Source organism: Numenius arquata, chromosome 17, assembly GCF_964106895.1.
Source record: "Numenius arquata chromosome 17, bNumArq3.hap1.1, whole genome shotgun sequence".
NCBI classification, from domain to species: domain Eukaryota; kingdom Metazoa; phylum Chordata; class Aves; order Charadriiformes; family Scolopacidae; genus Numenius; species Numenius arquata.
The window spans coordinates 10,727,666-10,755,112 of NC_133592.1; the positions used below are offsets into that span (position 1 = coordinate 10,727,666).

A 27,447-nucleotide genomic window follows, 5' to 3' on the forward strand; every position below is an offset into this window, starting at 1 on the left:
ATGGGGCAGCGCTTGAACCGCTGCCTCGATGTCCCCGTGGCGCTGCCGCCGCTGAGGCGGAGGCTCCTGCTGCTCTTCATCATGCTCTTCCTCTGGCTCTATATGTTTTACTCCTGCGCCGGCTCCTGCGCGACCCGCGGCTCCCCGGTGGCGAGGGAGGAGAGCGGCCCGGGGGAGCAGCAGCGGGGACCCCCCCCCGCCGCCGCCGCCGCCAGCCCCATCTCCAGCTTCTTCAACGGCTCCGGCACCAAGCGGCTGCCGCAGGCCATCATCATCGGGGTGAAGAAAGGGGGGACGCGGGCGCTGCTGGAGTTCCTGAGGGTGCACCCCGACGTCCGCGCCGTCGGGGCCGAGCCCCACTTCTTCGACCGCAACTACGAGCGGGGACTCGCCTGGTACAGGTACGGGACGGGCTGGGGCGGGCGGCGGCACCGCGGCGGGGGGCTAGGAAGAAGGGGGTGTCTCTCCGGTCACCCCCCGATCCCCTCTTGCCCCCTCGGGTTTTCCCCCTTGTCCCGTCCCCCGTCCCCCCCCCCCCGATCCCCTTCGTCCTGCCCTTCCCGGTGGGGGGGGGGAGCCGCCGCTCGCCGCCCCGGTGCGGGGGATGCGCGTGGAGCGCCCGCTGCGGAGCCCTGGGGCGAAACGGAGATGTTCCGCTAAATCCACCCCCCGAAAAGGGGGAAAACCAACCTAAAAAACCCACCCCAACCCTGCGCGGAACTTGCTCTCCGCGTTAGTCCGAGCGGCGGGTGGGTGTTTGCAGGCTTTCTGCTGCCCGGACCGTATTTAATCTTTAAATGGAGGTTAACTATCAATTTAATTTTTTTTTTTTTTTTTTTTTTTTTTTTTGAACACGCCGGTTTCGTTGTGCTTCCAGAGCTTTTTCTGGAGCCCGTATTTTCCCTTCGGCTGGGGGTGTTGCTGAGGGCTGCCTGGAATCCCCCGCCGGTCCGGGAACCAAGGCTGCGCAGCCCAGTTTTCCCAGCGAAGGCAGGGGGATTTTTTTTTTTTTGGGGGGGGGGGGGGGGGGAAGTGAAGGGGGGGGTTTTGAGCCGGTTTTGGGGAGCGCAGCGGCAGCTCCGCGGTCCGGAGGAAACTTCCTCCAGCGCTTCCTACGCTCTTTCCCCGTTAACTTTCTCCCACCGCTATAATGAGCTTTATGGCTGATAAATCGCTCGGGGTGGCGGTTCCCAGCCCGGCGCCGGGAATGAGGTACCCGCGATGCTCTAACGCGCGGTTTTTGGGGACGGGAGGAAACTTTTTTGGCTGGAGGTGAGGGGGGGGGGACGGGACGGGACGGGACGGGACGGACGACACAGAAATGATCAACGAGGGGATTGCATCCTGCCAGGGGTAGATGGAGAATTTTTGCAGCCCCGAGCATCGCGGTGTCTGCCTGCGGGTGGGCTTGGAGAAGCAGGAGGCGATGGTGTGGAGGAACCCTCCGGTGCTCCTCAGCGTCCTGGTGGGACACGCCGAGCCCCCGCTTCAGCGTCTTCCAGTCCTAAAAGGATGAAAAGTTCCTTCATCGAGAATATTTTGCATGTGTCTCGCTGCCGAGTGTTTACAGGAAGGCTGAGAGAGCAGAGCTGGAAAACTTTGAAGCTGGGTGGGAGCTGTGAAGTTCTGAATTTTAATCTCTTTGTAGTCTTGAAAACTCCCACCCTGCGAGTCCCATTAGGTTTATGTCTCTCTCTTATTACTATTTTATTTTATTTTTTTTTTAATGTTGCCATCCCTAGCAGTTAGTTAGTTAGAAGGCAGGATAAAATCTGGCGAGCAGGAAGTCGTTTCTGAAAGCACTTTCTTTTTATGAAATATTTGAATTTTGGGGGAGGATGCAGCGTGTCGTCCCACAGCGACCGAGGCGAAATCTTTATCAATTCAGTTGGTTTGGTTTGGTTTGGTTTTTTAAAAATATTAATCTCCCATTTTAAAAGGAGAACTTGCGTATAACAGAGCAGAAGACCTGTCAGGATTTATTAGCAAAAATGGTGTTGTACGTGTTGAACTCTGTTTTTAATTAGGCACCTAAATTAGACCATAAAATGGTTGATTAATCTTTTACAAGTAAGAGGTGGAAGGGGAGAAGGGGAGAATAGTGCTCATGATAACATTAATCTGTTGTCCCAGATGCAGTGGGCGAAAGTCAATATTTAAGAGAGACACATTATTTTTAAATTTGGGGAAGCTGACGGGAAAGTTCCATATAACTTCCTGCAGTTTCACCTTATCTGCTTCATTTGCAGCAGCAGGGGCCCCATCCCTGCAAATGCACCGCTACTTCTTATATAGTAGTTTTTGGAAAAGAGCTGTTTTAACCCAAATGGGACAAATCTTCAGGTCTGAGCGGTGACGCTCCCAAGCAGCGAGTGTGAGTGATGCTGAAGGTCTTGGCTACGATTCGCCCCGAGGACCGGAGCGTGTTTGTCTGTCTGTGGGAGCAGGACCCCCCGATCGATTTGGAGGGGGGAAGACTAAATAATGCAAAATATACGGGGGAGGGGGGGGGGGGGGGGGGGAGGATGTATTTGCTCAAATCAACAGACAAGTTGTTTGGTAATTCCGTGTTATTTCTAACCTTAATTTGAATTAGAAGCAGAAGTTTGTTCCTATAAACTTCAGCGTTCCGAATCAGATATGATTCAGCTCAAAACTCCCGCTGACTTGGGGGGGATCTTGGTGTCTCAGCGCTCCCCAAGAGCATGCGGATTCCCCCAAGCCCTGATGAGGCTTTTATTTATTATCTTAACATCAATGGGGAGATGCGTTTGTATTTTCTTGTTAATGACCCAATAAAATCAGGTTAAAAAATGCCATAAAATATCCGCCGTGCCAGCCGGCGTGCAGTGAGCGGGGCGAGCCCGCTCTCCTGGTTTTTCAGATGCTTTTACACAAATTGACTGAACTTTGGAGCCGGGGAGTCACTCGTGTCCTCGGCTCCTGCTCCTCACCCTTTAAATCCAATCGCCCGGCTTTGGAAAGGTGAAGATGCAATTTTTGACCCACGTCTCATTGAAAGTGTATTTTATTCGACTGGTTTTGGCTAAATGTGGTCCTATCTGGTAGGAGTTTTTGTTTAAGTTGTTCCTGCCGTATAATGAACTGTTCCAATGTAACGTTTTTTCCAGATTTCCGAGAGGCAGAAGGCACCACAAATTTGCTTATTTAACCTGATGAAGACTTATGTTTTGGGGTATTTGCCATTAATCAGATTTAAGTTCACTTTTGATCTCTGTCTAAAGTTTTCATCTATAGAAAATAACTTTTCCAAGGCGGGAATACAAACTTTTTTTTCCTTGCTCCATTTTCCGTCAAGTGAAATGAAATCTGGTTTTGTTATTTATTATTTTTTTTTTCCCTTTGTGTGGAAGGGAAAACGGCATCAAGCGGTGCTGAGCACCGTTCCTGAAAAGCAGAGCCGGGGGGGGGGGGGGGGAGAAATTGGATTTTTCGATAGCGAGATAGTTAGAAATCTAATGGAAATAACTTCTGTAGGCACATTGCGGGGTTTTCCCCCCGGTAATGAATCCAGCATGTGAACTGCTCCCAGTGAAAATATGTGCCATGGCAGAGGAGAAAGGGGATCCAGCCACGATTGCAAACTCATTTTAAGTAGTGCCTGGATTATTATTATTTTTTTTGGGGGGGGGAGGATAGTAAAGAAGTTTCCTCTTCGCAGCAGTGAGGAGCTGAGCTCCGCAGCCTGTGTGCGCCTGTGTCCGACTGCCCGGACCGACAGCCTGGGAAGCTGTTTGGTTTTTTTTGGTTGGTTTTTTTTTTTTTAATGGGTTTACGATATGGGTTTGGGGGGGAAAAGTGTTTCTTGCAAGCCTAGAAAATCAGTTTTTGATATTTATTTTTTTATTATTTCCTTTCTTATTTCGTGCAACTGCGATGCGTTTTTAAATATACTAAGGACTTGAAAGCATTTCGTCCTATAATTAACGTAAATTAAGAAAAACAGATCGTGTCATTAGTGTTATGTGGTTTTTGGTGTTTCTTTTTTCTTTTTTTTTTTTTTTTTTATCATTTTAGGCCCAGTGGGCTGTAGTACCCGCTCCCTCCTGCCGTGGGCTGAGCGTTCCCAACCCCACTCGACATCCCTGATTTATATTTCGAGTCTGTAGCCCTCTGCTAGGAGACCCTGTGCCGTGGCTACGCCGGCTGGGATCCCGGTGGCAGCCTTAGCCCGAGCTCCTCCGCCTCTACCAGCGCGGAGGGCAGACCTCGTTTTCTTTTTCTCCTTTTTTTTTTTTTCCTTTTCATTTTTTTACTTTTTTTTGGGGGGGGGGGGGTGGAAATTCTTAAAATGCTGGGGCTTCATCTTCCCGCTCTTGGTCCAGCAGGATCAGGCCCCGTGGTCTGGTGGTGTGGAATAAACACCTTCAAACATGCATTTTTAGACTCCCCAATCGCCTAAAGAAGCACCGGGGACCTTAATGTGTGAAGTGCTGCTTCCCCAATTCCTGAATGGGGAGAAACCTCCCCCTTTTTTTTTTTTTTTTTTTTAAATTTATTATTTTTTTCCCCAAAAACCTTTTTTTTTTTTTTTTTTTGCCCCAAGGAGAGTAGGGGGGTGTGAGCCACCCGGTGCTGGTGCTTGCCGGGGGCCGGGCTGGGAGCAGGGAAGGGATAAGGCGATGATGGTTAGACGTTCCGGGGAGAAAGCCCCGCTGAACCCAGGGCACATCCTGAGCAAGGCAGGATTTTACCCCTGCGTTTGGCTGTTTTCTTTAAATTTTGACTTTAAGGGGTAGTGAGGGCTCAATACCGGCCCCTTCTCAGCCTCCGGAGCGGGGCTCGGACCCGGCAGCGCGGAGGTGTCGGATGCAACCGGCTGCTTGCAAAACTCAACCTGTTGTTTCCGCCGGGTGTCGCAAGGTTCGTTGGCCCTGGGAAGTTTGGGAATGGTTTTGATTTTCCCAACTGGACTTTGGGCGCAAATGACTGTATCTGAGCGAGGACCGGTTCCTCCAGTGCCTTCCCAAGGGCTGCGCTGGGTTGGAATGAGCGTGTCCTAAAGGAGAGTTGCGTTCTCTGGGACGGCCTCTTTCCTGTTGAGCATTTTTTTTCTTGCTTTTAAAAAAAAATAGATAAAAATCAACTATTCACCTTGCGTTGTATTGTGCTTAAGTGAGTGGGGACTTGTAGTGGTCCCCTGGACACTCGCAGAGGGTTCAGTGCCCCCTTGGCCGTTGCAGCAGCTCCCCATGACGTTGCCCGAGCCCCGGTTTGGAAGAAAACAGCCCCCCAAAAAACGAAGGGCTGGGCTGCTATAATCAGTCAGCAAGGCCCTTGTGTTTGCATGGGCTCATTCCTCTAGATCTGAGGAGGGTTGAGTTGTTCAAACAGATGGCGAAGATTATTCGTGTTGCTGGGGTTTCAGGCGCGCTGCTCCCTTTCAAGCGCGTTGCCCGATATGACGCACGTGACAAGTCCTTCCCAGCACGACGCTGGGGGGGACGACATTGTCCGCCGTGATCGGGTTTCATGGCCTCACCTGTTGGGCTGCTGAACTTTTCAGAGTTGACCACGCGTTGGGGGTGACTTATGGGGATGGTGGATCTGCCCGGCTAATCGCGTTAGCGCCGCGCCGGGGAACCTCCCGCTCCTTCTTGGCATGAAAACGATGGGAATGAGAAACCCACGGGCTCGGCTCTGGGTTTGGGATTTATTTTATTTTTTTTTCAAGTGGGCCATGGCAGATGTCTGTAACACACACCAAGCTTTGGATACCTCAAGGCACTTCCAGCGAAGGCTTTGTGTTTTTGGAAGCATCCGGCAAGCCCCGGATGCCGTGGCTGTAAAAACTCTACCCAAACCACCGTTCTTCTGAGCTGTGGCCTGATCATGGACTTGTCTCACCATCGGACCTCACTCACTCACTACACTGCTCTGGCTGCTTGAGCCTGCGTTTGGTGCTATTAATCCATCCCGAGTAGGAAGAAGTCTAATCTAGTGACCGTTCAGCCTGAGTGTTGATGTCTTCTGCTGGTGTGACCATGGGTGGTCAGTGGGTTCGGGGGATAATGGATGGGCCAGGGCCGTGGGGGACGGTGGCCATATGGGCTCAAAGAACAACAAATAGCGGGGCACGCTATTTCAGCGGAGTAATTAGGGGGTCAGGGGCTATCGGCTGCTACCTGTTGTCCTGTTGTCACCATGTGGGGTGTGAGGAGGGGCGGGAGGAGCGGCTGCTGCTCTGCTTTGTGAAATGACTAAGTGCTGTGCCGGGTCCTGACTTGCTGCTGATGACTGTACCGGGGCTTGCCCACGCCGTTGCAATTTCAGGTCTTTCAGCAGCTCACTTTGTGTTTCTTAATTAGCTCACGAGAAATGCCATGGGATTTTTATTATTTATTTTTTTTTAAAGGAGCTCAGCCCAGCAGCCGTCACCAGCGGCAGCCGGAAGGCAACTGAGTAAATGGACTTTATTTTGACTTTCTTAATGGAAACGAGGGCTCCCATAATGAAACATATTGATTATCAGCAGGCTCGGGGGGAAGGTGGGGTTAACTCAGGGCTGGGGTTTACTAGTCGCATGGCATTGCCATTAGGGAGTTGCTCCTGGACTGGAGGTGGTTGCAAGGACCCATCGCATCTTGCCATGGGTCAGATGAGAAGAGGAAGCCGAGGTCAGGACCTTGGTCCCTCTGTCTTGAGCATCCTTCTGCCTGGGCATGGTGGGGACTGCTCAGACGTGATGTGTAGTAGACTTTAGTTCATTCGTACAGGTTACGGGAAGGAGATAACCTCTCCTGGTGCCACGTTGGCTTCAAGCATTCCTCAGGGTGGTTTTCCTCTTTGATGAGGAAGACGGAGGAGGAAAATGAACTCGGTGATAGTGATTTTTGTATGCGATGCCCTCGTACTGGGAGGGGGCGAGGATGGGTGCGTGGGAAGCTGTGAGCTGGCTTCCTTGAGACCTTGCATGCCGGCTCCGCAAGCAGATGCGCTCCTGTCTCAGGAGTCCTTCAGAGAGGGACGGAAACCTGGGGGCTTGGGGTTTAGATGATGCTGGAGGGCATGTTGGAGTAAAATAGGTAGAGGTGCTGCTTGCAGAAGACCTCACGCTCATTTGAGGTAAATTAATAATTCAGGTTTTTTAAATTTCTAAAGTGCGTCAGCGTGGCAGTGCCCTGCCACGTGGTGGGTAGCAGGGAAAGAAAACTTTATTTAGAGAAAAATAATGCCATGTTTTGGTAAATGCTTTACATCTGCGTTAACCTCCTCAGAGACGCCCTGGAAATGTCCTGCTTCAAAACCAGGGTTTTTTTTTCCCTCCTCTCCCTACAGAAAAGGGATGGAGAAAGAACGTCTCTACTGAGGGATGCTGTGACTTAGTGATGGCTTCAAGGGAGTCACGGCACCTCGTGGCAGAGGAGGATCTGACCCAGAATTTAGTTTGCAGCCTGGGCTGCAGGACCATGCGTGGCTGACCCTGCTCTCCGTGTGGCTTCGTACAGCAGCATCCACGGAGCTGGGCTCTGCGGAGCCTCGCTGGAGGGAGATGTCCATCTCCTCCCTCCTAAGGACAGCCCATCACCTTCCTGTAAGTCCTGTGCTACTGAGATTCGCAAAGCCGGAGGTGTAATCTGGCCAGTCCTCTCGGTTGGTCCTGCCAGGGACTTCTGCAGATCCACCAAAGTTTGCAATAAAAGCGAGCCGTTGTGGCCTCTCCCCTGCACTGGCACGGCCTCTCCCCTCCGGTGCGCGTTCCTGGCAGGCAGCGCTTCCAGAAGAAAGAGAGAATTGTGCATGGGCTTGTATTTCATATCCCCGTGTATAATATTATAGGTGGATGGATGTATTTTACGCATCCCTCGCCGAATGTGAATGCAAGGCCAAATCCTGTGTTGCCGCAACCGCAGCCAAGCAGCGCTGAGCACGGCTGGAGTGAAAACGCTGATTTCTCTTTAAAAAGAATGTATTTTTCACATGGGAAACTGGCTCTGGAGAGGAGACCAGTCTTCAGCAGCATGCTGGTGGCCAGGACTGGTCCAGGTCCCTAGACTTCGCCGTGTTTAATGCAGTCCGAAGCCCTGCCCCGGGGGTGGATTCCAGGATCAGGCCCTCGGCGTGTGACTGTGAGCGCAGAAAATGTTACCCCAGAAGCCAAAATCCATTATCCAAAGTTAATCTAACGATTAGCTTTGATAAAACAGCTAAACAGGCTTTATATTAGAGCCCCGAGCTTGCAGCCCGTCTTGAGGATCAAATACAAACTTGTCTTAAAACTTTAAAGTCTAAAAAAAACTTGAAAGTGTGGGCGAGCGGCACGTGGAGGTGTAGGAAATCTTTAGGAAACTGCTGATTTGGCGAAAGAGTGATTAAACGCGGGACGAGCAGAAGGCACGGGCATTGCGCTGAGGTTTAATTACAGCAGTATTTTTGATTTGGAGCGGGGTCGGGCGATGCTGCAGCTCGGTGCAGAGATCTTCCCGACACTAGGGGGAGGACGAAACCCCGGCGCTTCGTTAATAAAAGTGCTTTGCTGCTTCATTGAGCTCTTAAATATTTGTTTCAAAACCGGCAAGGCCTGCAGCTTTGGTCTGCCCTCCCTTTGTTTTATTTCAAGGTGTACCAGGCTTGGAATGGAAGCTGGAGGTGCTGGAGGTGTGTCCCAGCCCTTTGGTGGCTGTGCACGGTCCTCGGCTGGTTTTTCCATGAGGCTGGGAACACGGCGGATGTGAATTGCGGAGGGACCCCTGTGGCTTTGCTGTGCCCTGTGTCTCTGTGTCCGGGTGAAGGTGATGCCGAGATGCCATGCCTCTCTGCTCTCAACCCCCTGCGTCTACCTCTGGTGCCACGTTTAGGGAATTGTGCTGGATCAGAGCCAGTCCCTGCGAGCATCGGGGCTGTCCCCATCTTCTGCAGGTGGGATGGGATGGAGGATGCTCCTGAAGGTCTCCCTGGGGAGCTGCGGGGCGGTGGGCTTTGTGGGTGTCTGTAAACATCCCCGAGCATCTGCCCTGGCTTCACCGTGACCGGGCTGAGCAGCCCAAGAAGCAAACAGCCTGAGCATCACCCCTTCTTGAGGGGCAATTGCAAAGGAGGAGGGAGGGCCTAGGGAGGACTTAGCAAAGTCCATCTCCTTCCCTCTTCCCCAGCACTGAACTTCTTGCAACTTAAGACAAAGCTCATAGCTTATATTTTTTTTTCTTCTTTTTTTTTTTTTTTTTTTTTCTGTTTTATTTCCCTCTCGAGCTGGTCTGGTGGCTGATGAGCCTTGTGGTGTCTGCCTGGCGTTTTGAAGAGCGGAGGGAATAGCTAATCGGGGCAGGGGGGGGGGACGTTGAGCCTCCGGAGAAGATAGCAGCCTTGCCAGAGCCGAAGTGGAACAGCCGGTTAGGGCTTCAAACCTGGGTTTGCTGGAGGCCGAGAGGGGCTGGGAGCTGCCGTCTGCTCCGAAGCCTCTTAATTACAGGCTGGCGCTGCCCGGAGAGCGGGACGAGCCGCCTGCCCCGCGCCGGTGTCTGGGCACACACCGGCGCCTTGGCCAGCTGCCCCGGCTGCCGGCTCCCCCCAGAGACCATCTCAAGGTCACACTGCTAAATGCAGTGTAATAATTAATTAAGCTATATATAAACAGCAAGCTCATATGGTCCTAAAGCAGATTAAGAGCCCAGCAGTTTCCTCCCGCCTGCCTTCCTCCCCGCGGTCTTCTCCTTCCTGGGTTCCTCTGCGGGTGAGCCCTGTGGTGGTCGCACCCTCAGCCATCCCGGTTGGGTTGAGGAGCTGCACGGCTGGGTCTGAGCCCCAAAAATGGTAGGAACAGAGCAATGCCAGCTCCAGGGGACTCCCCAGCTCACCCAGTTCCCCCATCAGACCCAGTCTTCCTCTTGAAAGAGCTGGAGGAAAGGACACGTGCAGCATCTCTGCCCTCCTGGTGGGATTCGCTTCCCTCTGTATCTCATGTAGTTCTGGGAATAGCTGCTGGGCTTTGCCTTCAGCAACAGGCTTTTCAAGACTCCTCTATGTGCTCCGTTTAGCAATAGCCGAGCTGCGTAATTTTATTAACCCCACTTTGGTGTGGGGTTAAAGCCTCCGCAGAAAGCACAGGGTTGGCGTGGGGTTCGCAGCCCGGAGGTGGAAGGATGAGGATAAGCTGGGCTGGGTTTCCTGGAAGAGCTGCAGCAACGGCAGGTTTGTAATGAGCCTTGGGGCTAAAGCCAGACAAATACTCGTCTTGCGACTCCTGTGGAGTTGAGGTTTGTACGGTATCAAAGCTGGTGGTTATTTTTTTTTTCTTCACTCTGTTGCACCTGTCCAAAACTGGTCAAAACCCCAAAAGTTAAAAAATTTAGGGATTAGGTTTAGTTTAAACTCCAGGTTACTTTGAATGTAGCTGCAGAAACACCCCAGGAAAATTAAAGATCATGTCTCTTAGTCAGGTGGAGGTGATGTGCTCGGTCAGATGTCGAGGTACTCAGAGAAGGGCAGAGCAGCTTTCAGCACTTCCAGACCAGTCCGGGTTTTGCAGTCGGGGCTCGTGCATGTCACGAGCTCAACGGCAAAGCCTGATCCTGGGCTTTGCACAGCAAAATCCTTGGAAAACCGGACAGACCCCCATGGCTGGCTCTAGGAGGAGTTGGGGGAATGTGTCTGAGCTGCCCTTGCTTGCTCCGCTGCTGCTTCCCGGGCCATCTCCTCATGCATGTCCAGTTGACCGAGGGCCACCACTGGTGGGAAGAGGTACCCGGGGCTGATGGGCTCCGTGCGAGAGGTTGCATTTGGGTAATTTGGGCTGCCCATCTCCAGCTCCTCAGCTCTCTGAGGCAGAGCTGGCTTGTCTCAGTTTCCAAGTGCCAGGCTGTGTCTACATCCAGGAGATGGAGGCAGGGGAGAAAAGGCTTTGTGAGGGCTCACAATGGAGTCCCCAATCAGTTCAGCCCTGATCAGAGGGGGCCGGGCTGTCTCTTTGGGAACCCAAGGGTGTAGAGATCAAAGGTGTGGGTGAGTCAATTACAATTCACATTTGGTTCATCCATATGTTTGGGTATTTGAAAAGCTTCAATAGTAACCCATTTTATATCTTTTATGCCCATTGATTTGTTAATCTGACACTTGGTTTCATCTGAATAACAATAGCTCTCATTCAGACTCCTCAGTGTTCAGGGAAAAGTCATTTCACTTGGGTTGTGCTCCAAGGCCTCGGCAGACCGGCCCACTCGGCTCTTTATGTAGAAGGGCTTGAAGGACTATGGGATAATTCATCGGCTCTCGATGGAGACAGGGTGGGATGCTGAAGGTTGGTGCTGGGGTTTGACACGTGGGATTTTGCTCCATGAGGTCCTTTCTGGTTGCTACCGTAGCAGTGGACCTGTCACGGTGGGGTGTGAAGAGGTGGGCAGGGTTATGAAGAAAGACAATCCAGGTAGTCAGAAGTGGAAAGCAAGCACGGAGAGCCCTCTTAAATACAGCCCGAGCGAGTGTGCTGGGCTAGATCAAATCATTGGTATGGCGATGTGAAGTCTCTAATTATGTGAATACCTTTTTAATTAGAAGCAGTGCTTTGCATCTGTTGTACTTGCAGCAGAGCATCTCCACCAGCTGAGCCTGCTCTTTAAAGAGCTCTTGACTGTATTTCGTTGACTGTTTACAACCACGTCATGATCCCACGTAATGACTGGGGCAGGAGGGGAGTCTGCAGATGGACCTGCTCCTTCATGTTTCCCTAATTGGTGCCTGTCTCCCTCCTTCGCTGGGAGTTTCACTCCTTCCCAAGGCTGTTGTGGTTCCTTCTGCTCTGCCCTGAGTCTTGCAGCGTCGGTGGGGACCCACCTTGGGATGTGGTGGCACCATGAACCCATAGCTTGATTGCCTCAATGAGCACACTACTTGTCTGTCCTGGAACTTAGTATTATTTTCTGTCTTTGATGTTTGGCAGTGTGGGGTGTAAAAAGGATGGGGAGAGACTGGGGAGGGTCATACTGGCCTGACTGGAGATGGTGGGGGGAAAAAAATCCCATTCTGGACAAATGCGTCTCACTCACTGCCCTGGTCTGTTTACCATGGAACAATCTTAATTTCCAGTCCTCCTCCTTTATGACTGTAAATCACAAATCCATTAACAAATGAGTTGAGGTGACAATCCCATTTGTGTTAAAATGCATTTAGGGATCAGTACTGACAGGATCACCAGTGTATTAATTTGCCAGGCCTATTGTTCCAATGGGTGGCAAATATAGCTCATCCCAATGGGGGTCACGCTGTCTGGGCCAGCGTCCAGACTGCCACCAGTTCAGGTCATGGTTGGTACCACCCCTCCCTTGCTGGGAAGGAGGCAGGAGACCTTTGAAAATGAATCGGGTGGCTCAGCTTGGAATAAAGTCTACACCAATTTTAAATTCTTGAGCCACTCGATGGGATGCTCAGGGTGATGAGCTGCCAGCTGGTGCGTATGGGACATGCTTTCTCGGTTGGCCACCTTCTCGTGGAGCCGGTCGTCCTCTGATGAATTTGTTCTTCACCACCATTACTGGCTACCAGGAAGGTGACCGTCTGCTGATGGTCAGAGGGGGCATCCCCTTATTTTTAAGGCAGTTGAGGGGGAACCTCAGTGCCGCATGGTTACCTGGCTGGTGTTGCTGAAGAGGCAGGTGGAATCATGCAGCTGGGGTTTGGCAGCAGCTCGCCAGCATCACTTGCTCTGTGTTAGGAACATGTGTGCATTATCAAAAAGGGCAGAAAAAAAGGGTAACTTTCTTTTTCCATAGTGAAAATGAAAATCTGGGCACTTTCCGAGCTGTCGTTTCAAAGACCTCTGCTGTCCAAGTGATGCTGGATGCCCACAGGATCCCTTTGGGTGCAGAAGGTAGATTCCTGGGACCGTGTGTGGCTCTTTTAAAGACTTGGAGATGTATATCGCTTCAAGGCTTGTTTCAAGCCCTGCCCTGGCCCTCCCACCCCGAGAGCTCCCTTCACGCCTCCTGCAAAGGAGATAATGGGCTCCAGCTCAGCTGTCACCTGGAAGGTGCTCCATGGGCTTTCGGTGCCTGGAGGAAAGCGCTGCTGGGTGAATAAAGCAGTTTCCCTGTTTCCCTCCCTGCTCTGCTGTCCCCACAGTGAGGAAGAGGAGGAGAAGATGAGTTGTCTCACGACTGCCACTGGCACGAGTCCCTTTTGGGGCTCGTAAACCAGCAGAGTGGTTTAAGCCCCGCTTTGGCATGACTTGGGCAGGCAAATCACTGAGGCTGCTCCCCCTGCATCACGGCCTGAGGAGTGTGAGCTGGGGCGTCACTCGAGGCAGAAAGGGGCTCTGGGGCTTAATGAGGGGCTTATTCCTCTGATGGTGGCTGCAAAGCCCCAACGCAGGAGGGCTGGGCTTGGTTAGAAGAAACGTGTGTCAGGGTGGCAAGCAAAGCCCTCCCTGTGCAAACGCCGGGCTGCTCACGTGGGTGTTTAACAAGAGGTGGCATTATCAGGGGGACTAGTTACCTGCCTGTGCAAGCACATGGATTAGGGCTTTAATTTCTGTGCTGGGGGAAAACACAAAAGACCTCTCAGCGGGGCCGTGATTTATGACCGTGGCAATAGGGGAACGTGGTCCTGCCCGTACCTCGCTGGGTTGGGTTTGTTTGGTGGGTGGTGACTTGGGCAACGTTTAATTTGGGGTTGGCTCAACCCAACCCTGTTTGTGGGTTGGTTTTGTTTTTGTTTTTTTTTCCTTCTTCTAGCAAAATCGGAGCAGGTGAGACACGGTGGCGTGGCAGTGCCCCAGAGGAGAGGGACAATGTGGGAAGGGTTGCTGAAGTTCATTTCCTTGTAGTCCTGTCCTGGGGGGAAACTTGTTAGGTGCTTCTGAACCTTCAGCCTTGGTGTACTGGGATCGACCAGTGGTTAGAGAGAGGCTGCCGTGATGGTCACTGCTGTGTAACCAGGAAGTTTTGCCATAAAAATCCATGCCCATGGAAACCCTACAGGCTGCCGTCCGAAACCAGGCTCAAGCAGGGGTTACTTCTCTTGAACCAAACTCTTTTCTGGGAAACTTCTGCCTAATTGCAGCATGGCTACAGAAGCACTGCAGCGGTACTCAGCTGCCGTACATACTGCTAAGGGGTACACGAACTGACCACCTCTCCCTGCGTTAGATGCTCAAGACATGCCCTTTGGGTCCAAACTGAGATGTGCTCTGCTCACTGGGCTCTCTACCACCAGCAAACGGCGTAAGAGTCCCAGGAGAAGGGCCTTGAAGAGCAGGTACTGTAGGGATGGGGCTGATGGGATAACCTCCCACGGGTCATCTGGATTAGGAATACCTCCTGGTGTCCTAGCCGGGGGCAGGAGCCCTGGGGTGTGACAGCTCTGGTGTGACAGGGTAACGGGGTGTCCCGTGGTGGGTGCATCTCTCTGGGGAGCCAGGAGGATGCTCTGCTCCGTTGGCAGTGATGGGCAGTTTGGCTCTTGGATGAGCCATGGTGTTACTTTGTTTGGGCACCTATTTCTTGAAAGACCTGATGCTTCTGGGACACCAGGTGAAAGCCAGCAAGCTGTGCACAGTCTGCGGTGTCTGCTCTGCGCACCTCAACACCCACTTCTGCCTCCCCCACAGCCCAGATCCCTATGTCCACAGGGTTTAACCCGATGGAGATTTCCCTATTTTGCTGCAAGGAAGCATTTTCCCAAGACCTCTTGAGGAGGAGGGATGTCTAGAATGGGGAGTAGCAGTGCCCGTGGGGTTTTAACATCTTTGAGAGGATTAGTGCCGCTGCTACAAATTCAGAGAGCAAATTGGTGGGTGTGGGAGCAGTTTGGGGCTACGGACTCCGTGGGGGCTGGGGGGTGCATTGCTGGTGGCTGAACACCGCCCTCCATGGCTGATGCTCCTGCATCGGTGGCTGTGGCTGAGCCTCGGTGGCAGGGATGGGGCCGGAGGGAAGAGCCTCGGGAAGAGGCTGCGGTGGGAGCGGTGGGCACCGGTGCTGCTTGGACGTGGCCGAACTGTTGTTGTGTGGCAAAAGAGCCAAGTGGTGGGCTTTGTGGTGGGTGTTATGGGAACAGCCTGGTTGTTCTCCTGCTGGAGCTGAAGCCAAAGCCCTGAGATCGGGGTCTCTGGCATTGGCTGAAGCCAAGTGACAGCCGTGTTGGCCCCATGTCCTCTGCCCCAGGGGACACTTCTGTCACCTGCATGTGCCATGGCTGGATGTCCCACCAGCTATGATTTCTTTATCCTGCTTTTAAGCCTTTTCCAAGCCAGGCTTCCTTTGCTTTAACCTTCTCTGAGGTAGCAAAAGCCTTGCAACAGCCGTGGTTTGAGTTTTGCCTTTCTGATCTCTTTCCACAGTTTAGCTGATAAATCCAGACCTTGACTCTCTTGCTTTGCCTTTTTTTTTCTTTGGGGTGGGGACATGACTTCTGTGCTTCCAGCTGCAGCAGCAGCCCAAGCTCAGCAGATACTAGTTCCAGCTTCCCACGGAGGGCAGGATCGGTGCTACCCAAGTAAATCTGAGTTCAAGAAGTAACGTCTCTGGTAGAAGGATGTGCTAAACCAGCAGTTCCTGCAAGAGGCTCCAAGAGCAGAGCTTCATCTTGCAATGAATCCATAAGTGGATCTACCAAACCTTTGCATAGCAGGAGCTTAGTACATATAACGTTAACTCAAGGCTATAAATTTTTGAGGGAAGAGAAACGGCTGGCCCTTCTGGTTGCGATCGAGTAAAAGGCAGAGGCAGTGTGGGGAATTTATTTTTCCCCGGGAGTGAGTTGGGAGCGCTGAAATCTCGGCAGATGCCTAAAATTCTTCCTCTTTCCTCCCTTTTGGGCTGTTGTCTGTTTAATTTATAGAGAAAAATGTTTTTACCACTTTGCAATAAACTCTTGGACACGGTGAAAGTAATCTTAGCTTGTTCCAGACCCGGGCCGGTGAAGCTCTGGAGTAGCTGCTGACTTACATCCGCAGCGGGGCGAGCAGAGCCGAGCTGCCTGCTTCTGGTGGCCCCGGTGAGGGCTCGTACTGGTGGCCTTCAGGTGCCAGAAGAGAGGGAAGGGGATTACACTGGTGCGGCTGGGGCACTCCTGCAGGGATAAATGATAAATTCCAGTTAAACACTCCAGCGGGGCGTACGGAGAGGCGACACGGCGCGGGAGGAAAACACACGGCTTGGCGGAGACAGTTGGCCCTGCGAGCTGCTGGAAAAAAAACCTCTTTATTCCCAGTTTGCCAGTTAGCTCAGTCATGTTTCCTGCTGGGTTTAAGGGGGTTTTTTCCCCCCCCTTAAATCATGAGTTTCACAGAACTGCCCCTTTGCTGCTCTTCTTTTAAACAAAACCAGTCTTTTTTCCCCTTTTTTGGGGGGTGGGGAAATGGAGACAGATTAGAGTAATCTCACATGACTTGACCAGTGGGCAGCGAAGTCCGGTGATGCTGGGCGATATTCTAAAGAACTCACCCATAAACAGCAATTAGCTTTTAATCACGGCGCTGCTGCCGGCCCCCCGTGTCCCCCCCCCCTCCCCCCGGAACAGCATCGTGTGCTCTTTGTCGGCCCCAGCAGCACCGGGGGGACCACGGCAATGAAAGGCAACTGGAGGGGACCGAGAGGAATAAGATCCTCATTTCGGCCCCACCCCCTTACTGCTCTCAAAAGCTCTTATTTTCGGAGCAAAGCACTATTGAAGCATCGGGACAATGGAGACCAAATCCTTCTGGGGGAGGGGAGGTGCTGGCAATTGCATCTTTTGTTGCTTTTACTTCTTTACTTGCCTCTGGCCTCCCCCATCCCACCCCTCCAAGAAATCCACATTAGATGCCAGCTAGATGATAATGCAATCACTTTCTTGGGACCTTGCTAATAGGATTATAATTATTACTGGAGATGAGCTGGAGTGAATAGAATATTTACCACTTCATCTTAAATTATTGTAAATCCCTCCAAAGCAGCCCTTTGATATGTAAAGTGCTGCCCCTCTCCCCCCAGTGAAGATAATTATTTAGTGGAAGTTTGGAGCTTTTAAGTATGATGGGGGACAGAAAGAGGCTTCGGTGTTTACATAAAGAGGAGGGTCTATATTATAATGAACTGGTGGAGTCGATGAACGTCGTGCCTGGCTCCAGCAAAGGAGGAGAGAAAGTTCTTGCTGAGCAGTTGTAACATCTCAAGCTGTTGTTGGGGGAAGGAAATAATTGGAAACTCAGCCCTTCATAGGCCAAAGGAAGCCCCACATCTCTGCAGCCCATCTTCCCATCTTCACTCAGTGCATGAGTCCACCTGGTGACAGCAGCGACGTTTCGGGCTTGTTCTTTAGGGCTGGAGGAATTTCTGTTTGAGGAATGATGAAGTAGGCTGGGAGACCTCAGCCTGGCAAAGAGATGTCTCGGGGGAAGTTACGGTGCTCTACAGAGTCAGAGCTGGGCTGGAGATGGAGGGTTGGGTTGGTGTCGTGGTGCAAGGACTGGGGCTATGGCATGGGGCTGGGAGCTGGTGCACAACGGGCAAAGCAAGGACCCAGGGAGGACTGTGCACGTGGTGGATCAGCGTGGGTTCAGGAGGAACCTGGACAAGGGGTTGGAAGAGAGATCGGTTGAGGATTATTAGGCAGACAAACTACATCAGGGCCAGGACAGCCCCTGAGCTGAATTTGGGAGAGCGGTGGGGGACGGGCGGTGCTGCTTGCCTTGCTCTTGCTCTTGCTCTGCACTTAGTCCTTCTATGGCCAGGGCTGGAGATCCCTGGGCCACAGGGGCTTTGGCCTGAAGGAGAGGGCTGCATGTGAGCATCTGCAAGCAGGATACGTTTCTCCCAAGCTTTCAGGCTGGTCCTGTCCCCTCGAGACCTTCCTCCCAAAGGCTGCCAGCACGGAGCATCAGCTCTGGGGTGGGAAGGGGGATTGCTCCAGCCAGCCACCTCCAGGACCAACTTCGTGCCTTTCCATCCGTCACCAAGAATGGGCATGTCTCAGGGGTGATGGCCATGTCACCCCTCTGTCTCAAAAGAGTCTTTGTGGCTCTTTTGACCTCTTTATTATGCTCTGCTGTGAAAGCAAAAAACCCTGTCCCCATGCAGACAAGACTCACAGCAAGTGTTTCTGCTGCTGTAAATTTGTCCTCCCCTATGGTCTACGGTCCCCTGGTCTAGTGGGAGGTGTCCCTGCCCGTGGCAGTGGGGTTGGAACTAGGTGGTCTCTCAGGTCCCTTCCAATCCAAGCCATTCCAGGTTCTATACGGCACTTAGTTCCACAAGGCAGCAGCCCTGTGAGGGATAACACGTCATTATCTTGGTTATGAGTCTGTGTTTCTAATTAAACCACTTAAACCCGTGGTGTCTGGGAGGGAGGTGGGTTTTGGCTGGCGGGGGGCAGCCTTGGCGGCAGAGGCTGGTTCTGCTCATCACACCCGTTGCTCTTCCCTGGTGTTGCAGGTTTTGTGCGTGGATCAGGCCCTGCTTTGTCCCGGTGGGGTGCTCAGACGCTGCTCAGCGCTGGGACCGGGCAAAGCGTCCCCTGTCCCTCACCTGCAGCCACCTCTTTGGCGGCTCCTGGATCTGCTCTGATCCAGCAGTCAGTTTGGGGGAGGTGGATAAAGGCTTTTATTAAAACAAACCAACCAACCAACCAAAACTCCTCAAAACCCATAACCCCACGCGATCACAGCAGCGTGTTGTCCCCTCCTCGAGGCACTGCCTGCTTTGATTTGCCGGGGCCCTTTGGTTTGACCCGGCTCTGCCTGCGTGGAGTGGGGACCAAAGGACCATCTGCCGATGCCCCACGTCTCCGCGCTCCCCCCAGCCTTTGATGGGATTTTTATATCCGCGTCAAAGGAACTCGGATCAGACTCCACGGCCGGACCAGAGCCTGTTCCCGTGGGGTATGTGGTGATGCCACCCGTGGCCACCAGCTCTTTGGCCCCATCGAAGCAGCTTCGTGATGGGGAGCCTTTGCACGCTGTTACCTTCCTCTGCCTCCTTGAATCCTCAAACTCCCCAACAGATGAAGGGCACCCGGCAGATTTGGGGGCAGGGAGCAAGGAGAGTGAGAAAAACATTACTTTCAGGCCCACATATTCCCCCCCCGACCCCGCCTCCGGCTCCCTGCTCCTTTACCTACCCCTTCCTCACCCCCAAAGTTCATTAATTCCTATCATCTGGTTCGTGTAAACGTCGTGGCCGGTGTTTGACGGAGCTGGATTGGGTTACACCCCTTTCAAAAAGGCCGAGGCTGGTTCCCAGGCGTTCCCTTTTATTGTTGTATAATTTGCCAACCCAAACATCGGGCTCCCGCTCGAGACAAAGGCACACATGTTGCCCTCACCGCTGGTCATAAAAAGAGGAGGAGAGGCTGCCTGCTACTGTCGGGTCCTTGGTGCAAGGGCAGCCTGAACCCGGGGAAATTTTGGTGAGAAAAATTGATGAGAGAAATGCGATATATCAAATAATAAAGCAGCAAGTGCTCCCACCCCCAAAGAGGAATTTGCTATTGCCACTTCTCTCTCTGTTTCTTCCTCCTCCTTCATCTTCCTCCTTCCCCCATCTGGAGCTGCTGCCACCAGAAAGCAGAGTCGAAGCCAAGTGGGTAATTTTGAAGGCGGCTGACCTTGATGCTGGTGCCAGGCTCCGGGATGCAATTAAAATGCTTTATTGCTTTAACAGTCTTTTCCTGGGCTTGTCAGGTTGTTGCTTTTAAGGCGTATTTCTGGGATTTGATGATTTTGTGGTCAGTCCCGCAGAAAGGAGGTGGGGTTGGGATAGGTCCAGTGTGGTGGCCTTGCGAGCTGAGCTGATGGTGCTGGTGGTACTGGTGATGCTGGTGATGCTGTGGGTGTTTGCTCCCCAGGGCATTGCAAAGCTCTTGCTCACTGTCAGATACCGGTGTGGGGCTACAAGCGTGTGGTTTTAATCCAGCCCTTGGCTGCTCTGATCACCACTGTACACTTTTCCTGCTTTCTGACAAAAACGCGCTGCCTCGGAGACTGGGAACAACTGGGTATCGCCTCGGCAGAACGGGTGGGCTGGGTGGCAAAGCTGCCAGCGATGGAGATGCCGCCCCCATCCTTTCCTGGGTGTCTACAGCTCTTTTTCAAGATACTAGATTTAGCTCACTTGGCCTAAATTTATTTGTCAGGACGAGAGAGGAGAGGGAGAGGCAGAGAAGCAGGAGGATTTAGAATGAGAATTGGCCGTGCGGGGCGGGAACGGCGGTAAAGCCCTACTCAAAAGTGTGTTTGATTTAAGGCAGCGGATGGGCTGTGGTTTGAAACAAGCCCTTTGGCTTTGGTGGGATCCTGACCGGAGCAGAATTGAGTGGGACCGTGCCGGGATGGGGACAGGAGACCGAACCGCTCCCTGGGGACAGGACAGGAGGGGATGCAGCAGACTGAAGAGCATCAGCGTGGGGGGAGACGAGGCTTCAACCTCATCTTCGGCATTTGTTTCCTTTAAAGCTTTTCCGAGCTGGTACCCGCGGGCTTGTTTGCTTTCCAACCTGCAAATCAGAAATGCAGCAAAAGTCCTAACAAATTCATCACATGCACCAAATGGTACCATGTTTTGTGTTGTGCTGCCTGGGCTTGTTGTCACCTCGGGTTTTCAAACCCCCTCTCATGACTCTGGAGGGGGTTTCCTCCCTGTCTCCTCCCAGGCTGGGAGAAGAGCTTTTGTGTCTACCTTCTGCGTTTCTACTCACCTTCTCACCATAAGCTTTCAATCTAATCTATGTGGTTTCTTAGACGGCCTTTTGGGAAGATTTGGGAGCGCTTTCCCTGGAAACAGCCAGGTTGCCAAAATTTGGTTTTCTGGGAAGAAATCACTTTTTGTCGTCTTGAAACACTAGTCAGGAATTTGGGTAGAAACCGGCCAGAAATAGGTTGGATGCTCTGCGCGTGCACCGCTGGGCGGCAGAGCAAATAGTTCTGGATAACAGGCCTGAACTCGGCATGAATGTGGCTGATGTCCAAAATAGTTTGACTTGGCTTTTTCTGCCCTTTCCTCTGTTTTCCGTGGTTTTAGGGAACAGCTGCGGGAGGGAAAAGTCTAGAAATTCCTCACCAAAGTCGGTTCTCGCGGTGTCTGCTGGCAGCGCTGCTGTGGGGACCGCTGCGAGCGCTGCCCGGTCTGCCTCTCGTAGCTGCATCCAGATGCTAATGGCGTTTTACCCTGACTGTAGCAACGCTTCTCTTGCTTTTATGATATGCTATACCCAGCTGTCCCTCTCCTCTAAGAGAGTTTTGTCATCCTTGCAGAGGGAAACTGAGGCAGCTTGGAGGACTGAGCAAGGAGTGGAGGGCTTTGAGGCTGGAGGGTGCTGTCGCTGCAGCATGGAGCACCCCTGTTTTAACACTTCCCAGTGCTCTGGAGCACGCTGGGGTGGTGGGAACATCTCCAAAAAGTGATGCTGGGTGGCTCAGGGTGCGGAGTGGGAATATATCCGGCAGAAACCCTCCCCAGGAAGGAAAACTCATCACCCTCTGGGCTCCAGGGCTCCCGTTTGGCAGCAGGAGCACCTGAGCGCACCGGGGGTGGGCTGGGCAGCCTGACGGTGACCTCGGGGTGGGCAGACGGCCGGGGGCGGTTGTCTCCGCAGCCCCCCAGGATGAGCCTGGCCGTGGGGTTCCGGCACAGCCCGGAGGGGTTTATCCCAGCAGGTGTTTGGGAATGGCAGGAGGTGCGTGGGGGGACCGACAGACGTCCCCAGGGATCAAGCGGTAACGAAGTCTGTGCTCTGCCCTGCACCCCGGTCTGTCCCACCTGCGGCCAGTAAGGCAGCAACAGGTTGGGGAGGTCCCCTGGACAACCTCCCCCTCCCCAGCCCCTCACCGTTCCTCCTTGAGAAGTGGCAGCAGATTAGCCCGGAGCCCCTCTGCGCAGACAAAAGCTGCCACAAAGGGCATTAGGCTTCAGGATTGGATTACCGTGTGGCCACCTGCCATCCCCGCTTTGTACATTTATCTCGCTCTGGGTCCGGTTTTCACATTGGAGAAGTTCGCACATAAAAAAAAAAAATAAATACATATATATATATATATAATTCCCTCCCACACCCAGTGCCTCTCCAAGCAGCAGCCTGGTGGACTTTGTTTTAGCATCCCTTCTTATTCCAGGCTTGAGAGCTGCGCGGGGCTGGGGATTAGGGCTGTTTGAATAGAGAGAGCCTTTATTACATTAGTCTAAGTGGTTAATAGGTAAAGTAGGCCAATCCATCTTTAGACTAAGCCTATCACTTCGCCTACGAAGGGCGCAGGCTTCGCTGAGGAAGTATTCATTAAAGGAAAAGCTTTTCCTCTGTCCCTCTTGACATGTTAATAGCTCGGGGTTAGGGGCTCTGCCTGCGGAAAATCCATAGCGGTGCTCGGGCAGCAGCTCCCTCCTCTTGCTGGGACCCCCGAGGCTGCCGGCAGCCCCCCTGGCTTTGGCACCGAGCCCCACCAGTGCTTTTCTGGGGGGAATATGGGATGCCAGGAGCCTACTGGTGCTCCTCATCCTCGCCTTCCTCTTCCGTGCTCCGAAAGCAGTTGCCTCGTCCCTTCCCAAGCAGGGATGCAGGGAGAGGGTTCAAACGATGGGTAGAGGCAGCGCTTCAGCGGTGGGACTCTCTGCTGTGGGATGTTCTCAAGGCCAAAAGCATTCATGGGTTTGAAAGGATTAGACAGTTCATAGTCACTATGAAATGGGATGATTTGGATGCAGATGCTGGCTCCAGAGGGCTTTGAACTCCAGGTTGCCAGAAGGCAGGAGGATAACAAGGCAGGAGGAATTGCTTGCCAAGCTTTTCATACTATCTTTATTTTCCACTGCAGTATCCGCTACAGCCCTCAGTGGTGTCTCCATCCAGCCCTGTCCTGACCGGTGTGGCAGCTTTTGTCTGAGGGCTTAGCCGAGCTCCCCATTTCCCACAGCCTGACTTCCTTCATCGTCTCCCTTCCCTCTCCCGTACGGAGGGCAGTGGTAGCTGCACCCACCCTGTTCTTCTTGAGCACCAGACAGGGCTGGAAGAAGCTGCCCAGGTCTCTAACGTGCCTGTGAAGCCTCTGTGGAAACAGAGGACCCCACAACTGTCATGAGCTGCCCCAGGGCTGAACTGTGGATGCACCATTGAGCTGAACATGGGTTTCTGCTGAACCCCACTCCTTTCACCCGAGGGGGTTGCATCCTGCCAGCTCACTGTGGCTACAGCTCTCCTGACCATTACGGCTTCTCTTTCTCCTCCCTCTGCAATGGCTGTTGTTCAGTTGGTTTTTTTCCCTCCTTGCTGTCTTGTAGCCACCAGAGCAGATGTGTTCAGAGCTGGAGTCTGGTCCTCCTTCCACCAACACGTGTGTCCAGCATGTTGTGTTGGAGCTGCAGAGCATTACATGGGCCAAGTTGCCCTTTTCCAGTTGTGGTTTGACTGGGACTAAATGCTTCTTGGTGACTTCTCCACCAATGTGAGTTCAGACCAGTTCCTCCTGTCCCTGAGGCTCTGTTGTCTCCAGCCGCCAGCATGACAGGTGATGCCTTTATGGGAGATTATGGAAACCATGGGAAAGCTCCTCACAGCTGACAGGCCCATGCAATAAAATTTTGTTTTCCTGGATGTGATGTTGCCAGAGTTTCAAACCACATCCATGGGCCACAATATTTGGCGTCACTTGCTGCTGTCTAGCTTTCACGCAGCCACTTTTCAAACAAGGCGGTGTCTGAGACAATCTGGAGGATCTTAGTTTTGGGCTGTGCCTGGCACTTGTCTGGGTACAATGAAGGAAGAGAGAGCTGGAGCCAGGGCCTGAAGGCTGGTTTTGGTGGATTCAGTTCTCGTTCTTGGGTTGAAGGCTCCGTTTCTATCTCTGCTCATCTTAGCCTGTGCTGACCAAGCCAGATGGCAGTAGCAGCGTCAACGTGTCTTGTCTTGCTTCTCTTGCTGTGATGGGTCACCAGCAAGATGTTCTGTAAATGCCAAGGATTCAGGTCCTCTCAAAAAATAACAATTTTGGGGCATCTAGACCTGCACAGAACTGCGTGCTCTTGGGTCTGTTGGATGTCCTCAGCCACAAATGGAGTGTGGGTTCAGGAGCTGACTGGTCTGCAAAGGGACTGACACCAGGCCGGTGGATGCCTCTTAGATGAAGAGTTGCTCCTTGCCTTCTTCCGCTTACATGGTGCGCTCCTCTGTTGTTGTTGAAAAACTAATTAGGAGCCTGTGTTTCCCAACCACATCTACTGACTCAGCACCTCCACCCCCAGCAATTTCCTCCCGTTTCATGGCCCAGCCCTACCCAATGCCTCTCTTGTGCAAAAAATAAGTTTTGCATCATTCCCAGGAGGCTGATAAATACCAACTGTAGTAGTCCTGGAGGAGAAGTCGGTCTCGAGATGCAGGACCCTCTACAGCCAGGGCTTCAGTGCAGTGTGGCCATCCTGAGCATGTCCTGGGAAGCATTCTCTTCTCTAGGCAGGTCCCAGACCATTAAGGACTTCATGGGTTGAAACCAACCTCTTAAATCAAGCTGGAAAGCGGCCGTTGGCCAGCACAGGATGTAGAACTCCGGTTTAATGTGGCCATAAAGAGAGACACCAATTAATGAGTAGACTGTCGAAATCCACATCAGCCCACAGTAGATTTAAGAGTTGCTCTCTGAGCGTTATTGACTGGCTCAGTTCTGAGACGGCATTACGGGTTTGCAGAGTTGGCCAGAAAGGTGAAGGATTAGTCAGAGTTTTATTTTGGTTACTGTTTTTTTGGCACACGCTGGCTCCTGACTTCCAGAAGTTTTCACGTCCCGGGTGTCTGGTAGACCAGCGTGATGTCTATCTGCGTGTGGAACTCCACTTGCGTGGCCTTGGAATCACAGCCCTAGGGGTTGCCGTCACCCTTGGGCATGCGTGGAGGTTTCCACAAGCTGGTACCTCCTTCCTCCATAGTCCAGCTTGTCCTTTGCCGCTTCTGGTGAGATCTGCTGTGGGGACCATCGCCCCATAGACCATGGGGCTGTGGAGAAGGAGCTTCATGGGCAGCCCCCAAGCACAGCTCACCTGTGGTGAGGAGGTATAGTCATTGGGTGCCCCTTCCCAGGAAACACATTGCATAAAGCTAACGCCAGAAGCCGATGAAGTGAAATGCCAGGTACAGTGTAAGGTAAATAATAGTAGGTGCATAAATAGCTACTGACCAACTTTCATAGGCACATGATGATTTTTGATTCAATCAGGCCTCTCGTTCCTGGTTTTCCCCTTATTCAGCCTCAGAGTAGATAGGTCTGGTTTTTTCCCTTGGCTTCTTAATCAGGGCAGCCATCGGCTTTGGCACAAGTTATCCGTGGCTTTTTTAATTGCAAGAGCCCATGGTGATCTTTGCTGTAGAAGCATAAAAGCGATAAGGGAGGAGATGGCCGTCGGGGAACAAATAGCCTGTGTGCAGTGTCCTACGTCTGAGGGAAACGCTCAGATCACACACTGGCTGGTTCTTTCTCTGTGCTGGGTGGATGCTTTGAAAACTTAATAACTTAATCAAGTTTTATAGCTTTAATTTTGTGGCTGACTCCCCTAGTGCCTTTTTTTTTTTTTTTTTAAACTGTCTCACAACCCAGAGCAAACGAGTCCCTTTGGGTTATAAAGGGGAAGAACTGGCAAGTGATCTAAAATATTTAGGCTTGCCTAGCAAATGATAGGAAAAAATGACTCTTCCTGCTTCGTGCCACTTCCATCATTTCTGCAACCTCTCTAGTTTTTCCCACGTGGTTAATTAGATATACCCAGGGAATAAGGTGGAATCGCTGAAGGCTTTGGGTTTCAAGGCTATTTTGTGAGGATCCGTCCTACCCATGAGCCGAGGTTATGTTCTCCATGGTGGTATCCTGTGTCCTGCCCTGCTGTAGCCTATGTGGCAGCGGAGGGGAGAGGTTCTCCTCATCGGGTTCTCCCCACTCCTGCTGGACTGGGATGTGTTGAAGATGCCACCAGCACCTCTTCATGCTCCTTCTAGTCCATATTAGGGAACAAATCTGCACAGTGACAAGGAATAGTAAAGCAATGGGTGAGGCTGGGTGCAAGAGGACCCCTGCAGTTGGGTGAGCTCCTGCTGTTGACAAGCCAGGGACAAATTGTACCCTCTTGCCCGGACTGGGAAAAGTGGTGTGTTTGGGATGTTATGGGGAAGCAAGGTGGACGTGCTCCAGTGAGCTCCTGCTTTTTCGCTACACCATTCCTCTTGTTCCCGTGGGGAGAACGGGCCCTGGGCTGGGGCTGAGGCTGAGGGCTCTGGTGTTGACCTGAGCCGGGAGGGCCACCTGGTGCAGCTCAGGACTCATCCTGACCCGTCTGGAGCCATCCTGACCTGGTGCGTGCAGCCACACTCCAGGTGCAGAGTGCAGCCCAGCTAATCCACTCATGGATAACTGGGAGATTACTCAGATGGATTTCTAATACAATGGCCTTTAATAATAATCCCCCTCTAATCCCTAAATCAATGGAAAATGGATTTATCTGTGCAAACTAAATGGCCTGTGTAGGCATTTTAGGGAGAAGAATTCTTCTGTATCAGTGTGTGAATATGCATATTGTTATTCATGTTACCTACCGTTCTGACCCGAGTCTGTGTGTTTTGCCGGCAGGGACCTCATGCCCAGGACCCTGGAGGGACAGATCACCATGGAGAAGACCCCCAGCTACTTTGTCACCAAGGAGGCCCCAGCCCGCATCTCCTCCATGTCCAAGGGCACAAAGCTCATCGTGGTGGTGCGGGACCCCGTCACCAGAGCCATCTCGGACTACACCCAAACGCTCTCCAAGAAGCCCGATATCCCCACCTTTGAGAGCCTGACCTTCAAAAACAGGACTACGGGCCTGATCGACACCTCGTGGAGCGCCATCCAGATTGGCATCTACGCCAAGCACTTGGAGAACTGGCTCCTCTACTTCCCCATCGGGCAGATCCTCTTCGTCAGCGGGGAGAGGCTGATCAGTGACCCCGCAGGGGAGCTGGGCAGGGTCCAGGACTTTCTGGGCCTCAAGAGGATCATCACCGACAAACACTTCTACTTCAACAAAACCAAGGGGTTCCCGTGCCTGAAGAAGGCGGAAGGCAGCAGCAAACCCCACTGCCTGGGGAAGACGAAAGGCAGGACCCACCCCGACATAGACCAGGAGGTGGTGCAGAGACTGCGGGACTTCTACCGGCCCTTCAACATGAAGTTCTACCAGATGACGGGGCAGGACTTCGGCTGGGACTGAGGCTGGTGTGGGAAAGTCCCCTGTAATTACTTGCCCAGCACGGTTTGCTTATATAAAGAGATATATATGTATGTAAAATGTACAGAAATCTATTTTATAATAATTTATTTTTAATTCCTAAGCAATTAATTCACTAAGCTGCCTAACCGCACTGGCTAGAACGGTAGCCCGTAACCTGTTTAACATTCCACGGTGTTTAATTCTAATATGTTTCTCCTTTTTGTTTTTTCTCTTTCTATTTTCTCCTTTTATTGGTTTGGTTTGTAACAGATGGTGCTTCCATTTTTCCTAAACAAAATTTGTATTT

General features: G+C 52.3%; 1 protein-coding gene across 1 annotated transcript; it reads left to right on the top strand.

Moving 5' to 3' along the window:
- On the top strand, positions 1-27,447 carry LOC141472810 (heparan sulfate glucosamine 3-O-sulfotransferase 3B1-like). The gene is made up of 2 exons (XM_074160053.1): positions 1-401; positions 26,522-27,447. Exons 1-2 carry the CDS (start codon positions 1-3, stop codon positions 27,138-27,140), a joined length of 1,020 nt encoding a protein of 339 aa, XP_074016154.1. The 3' UTR covers positions 27,141-27,447.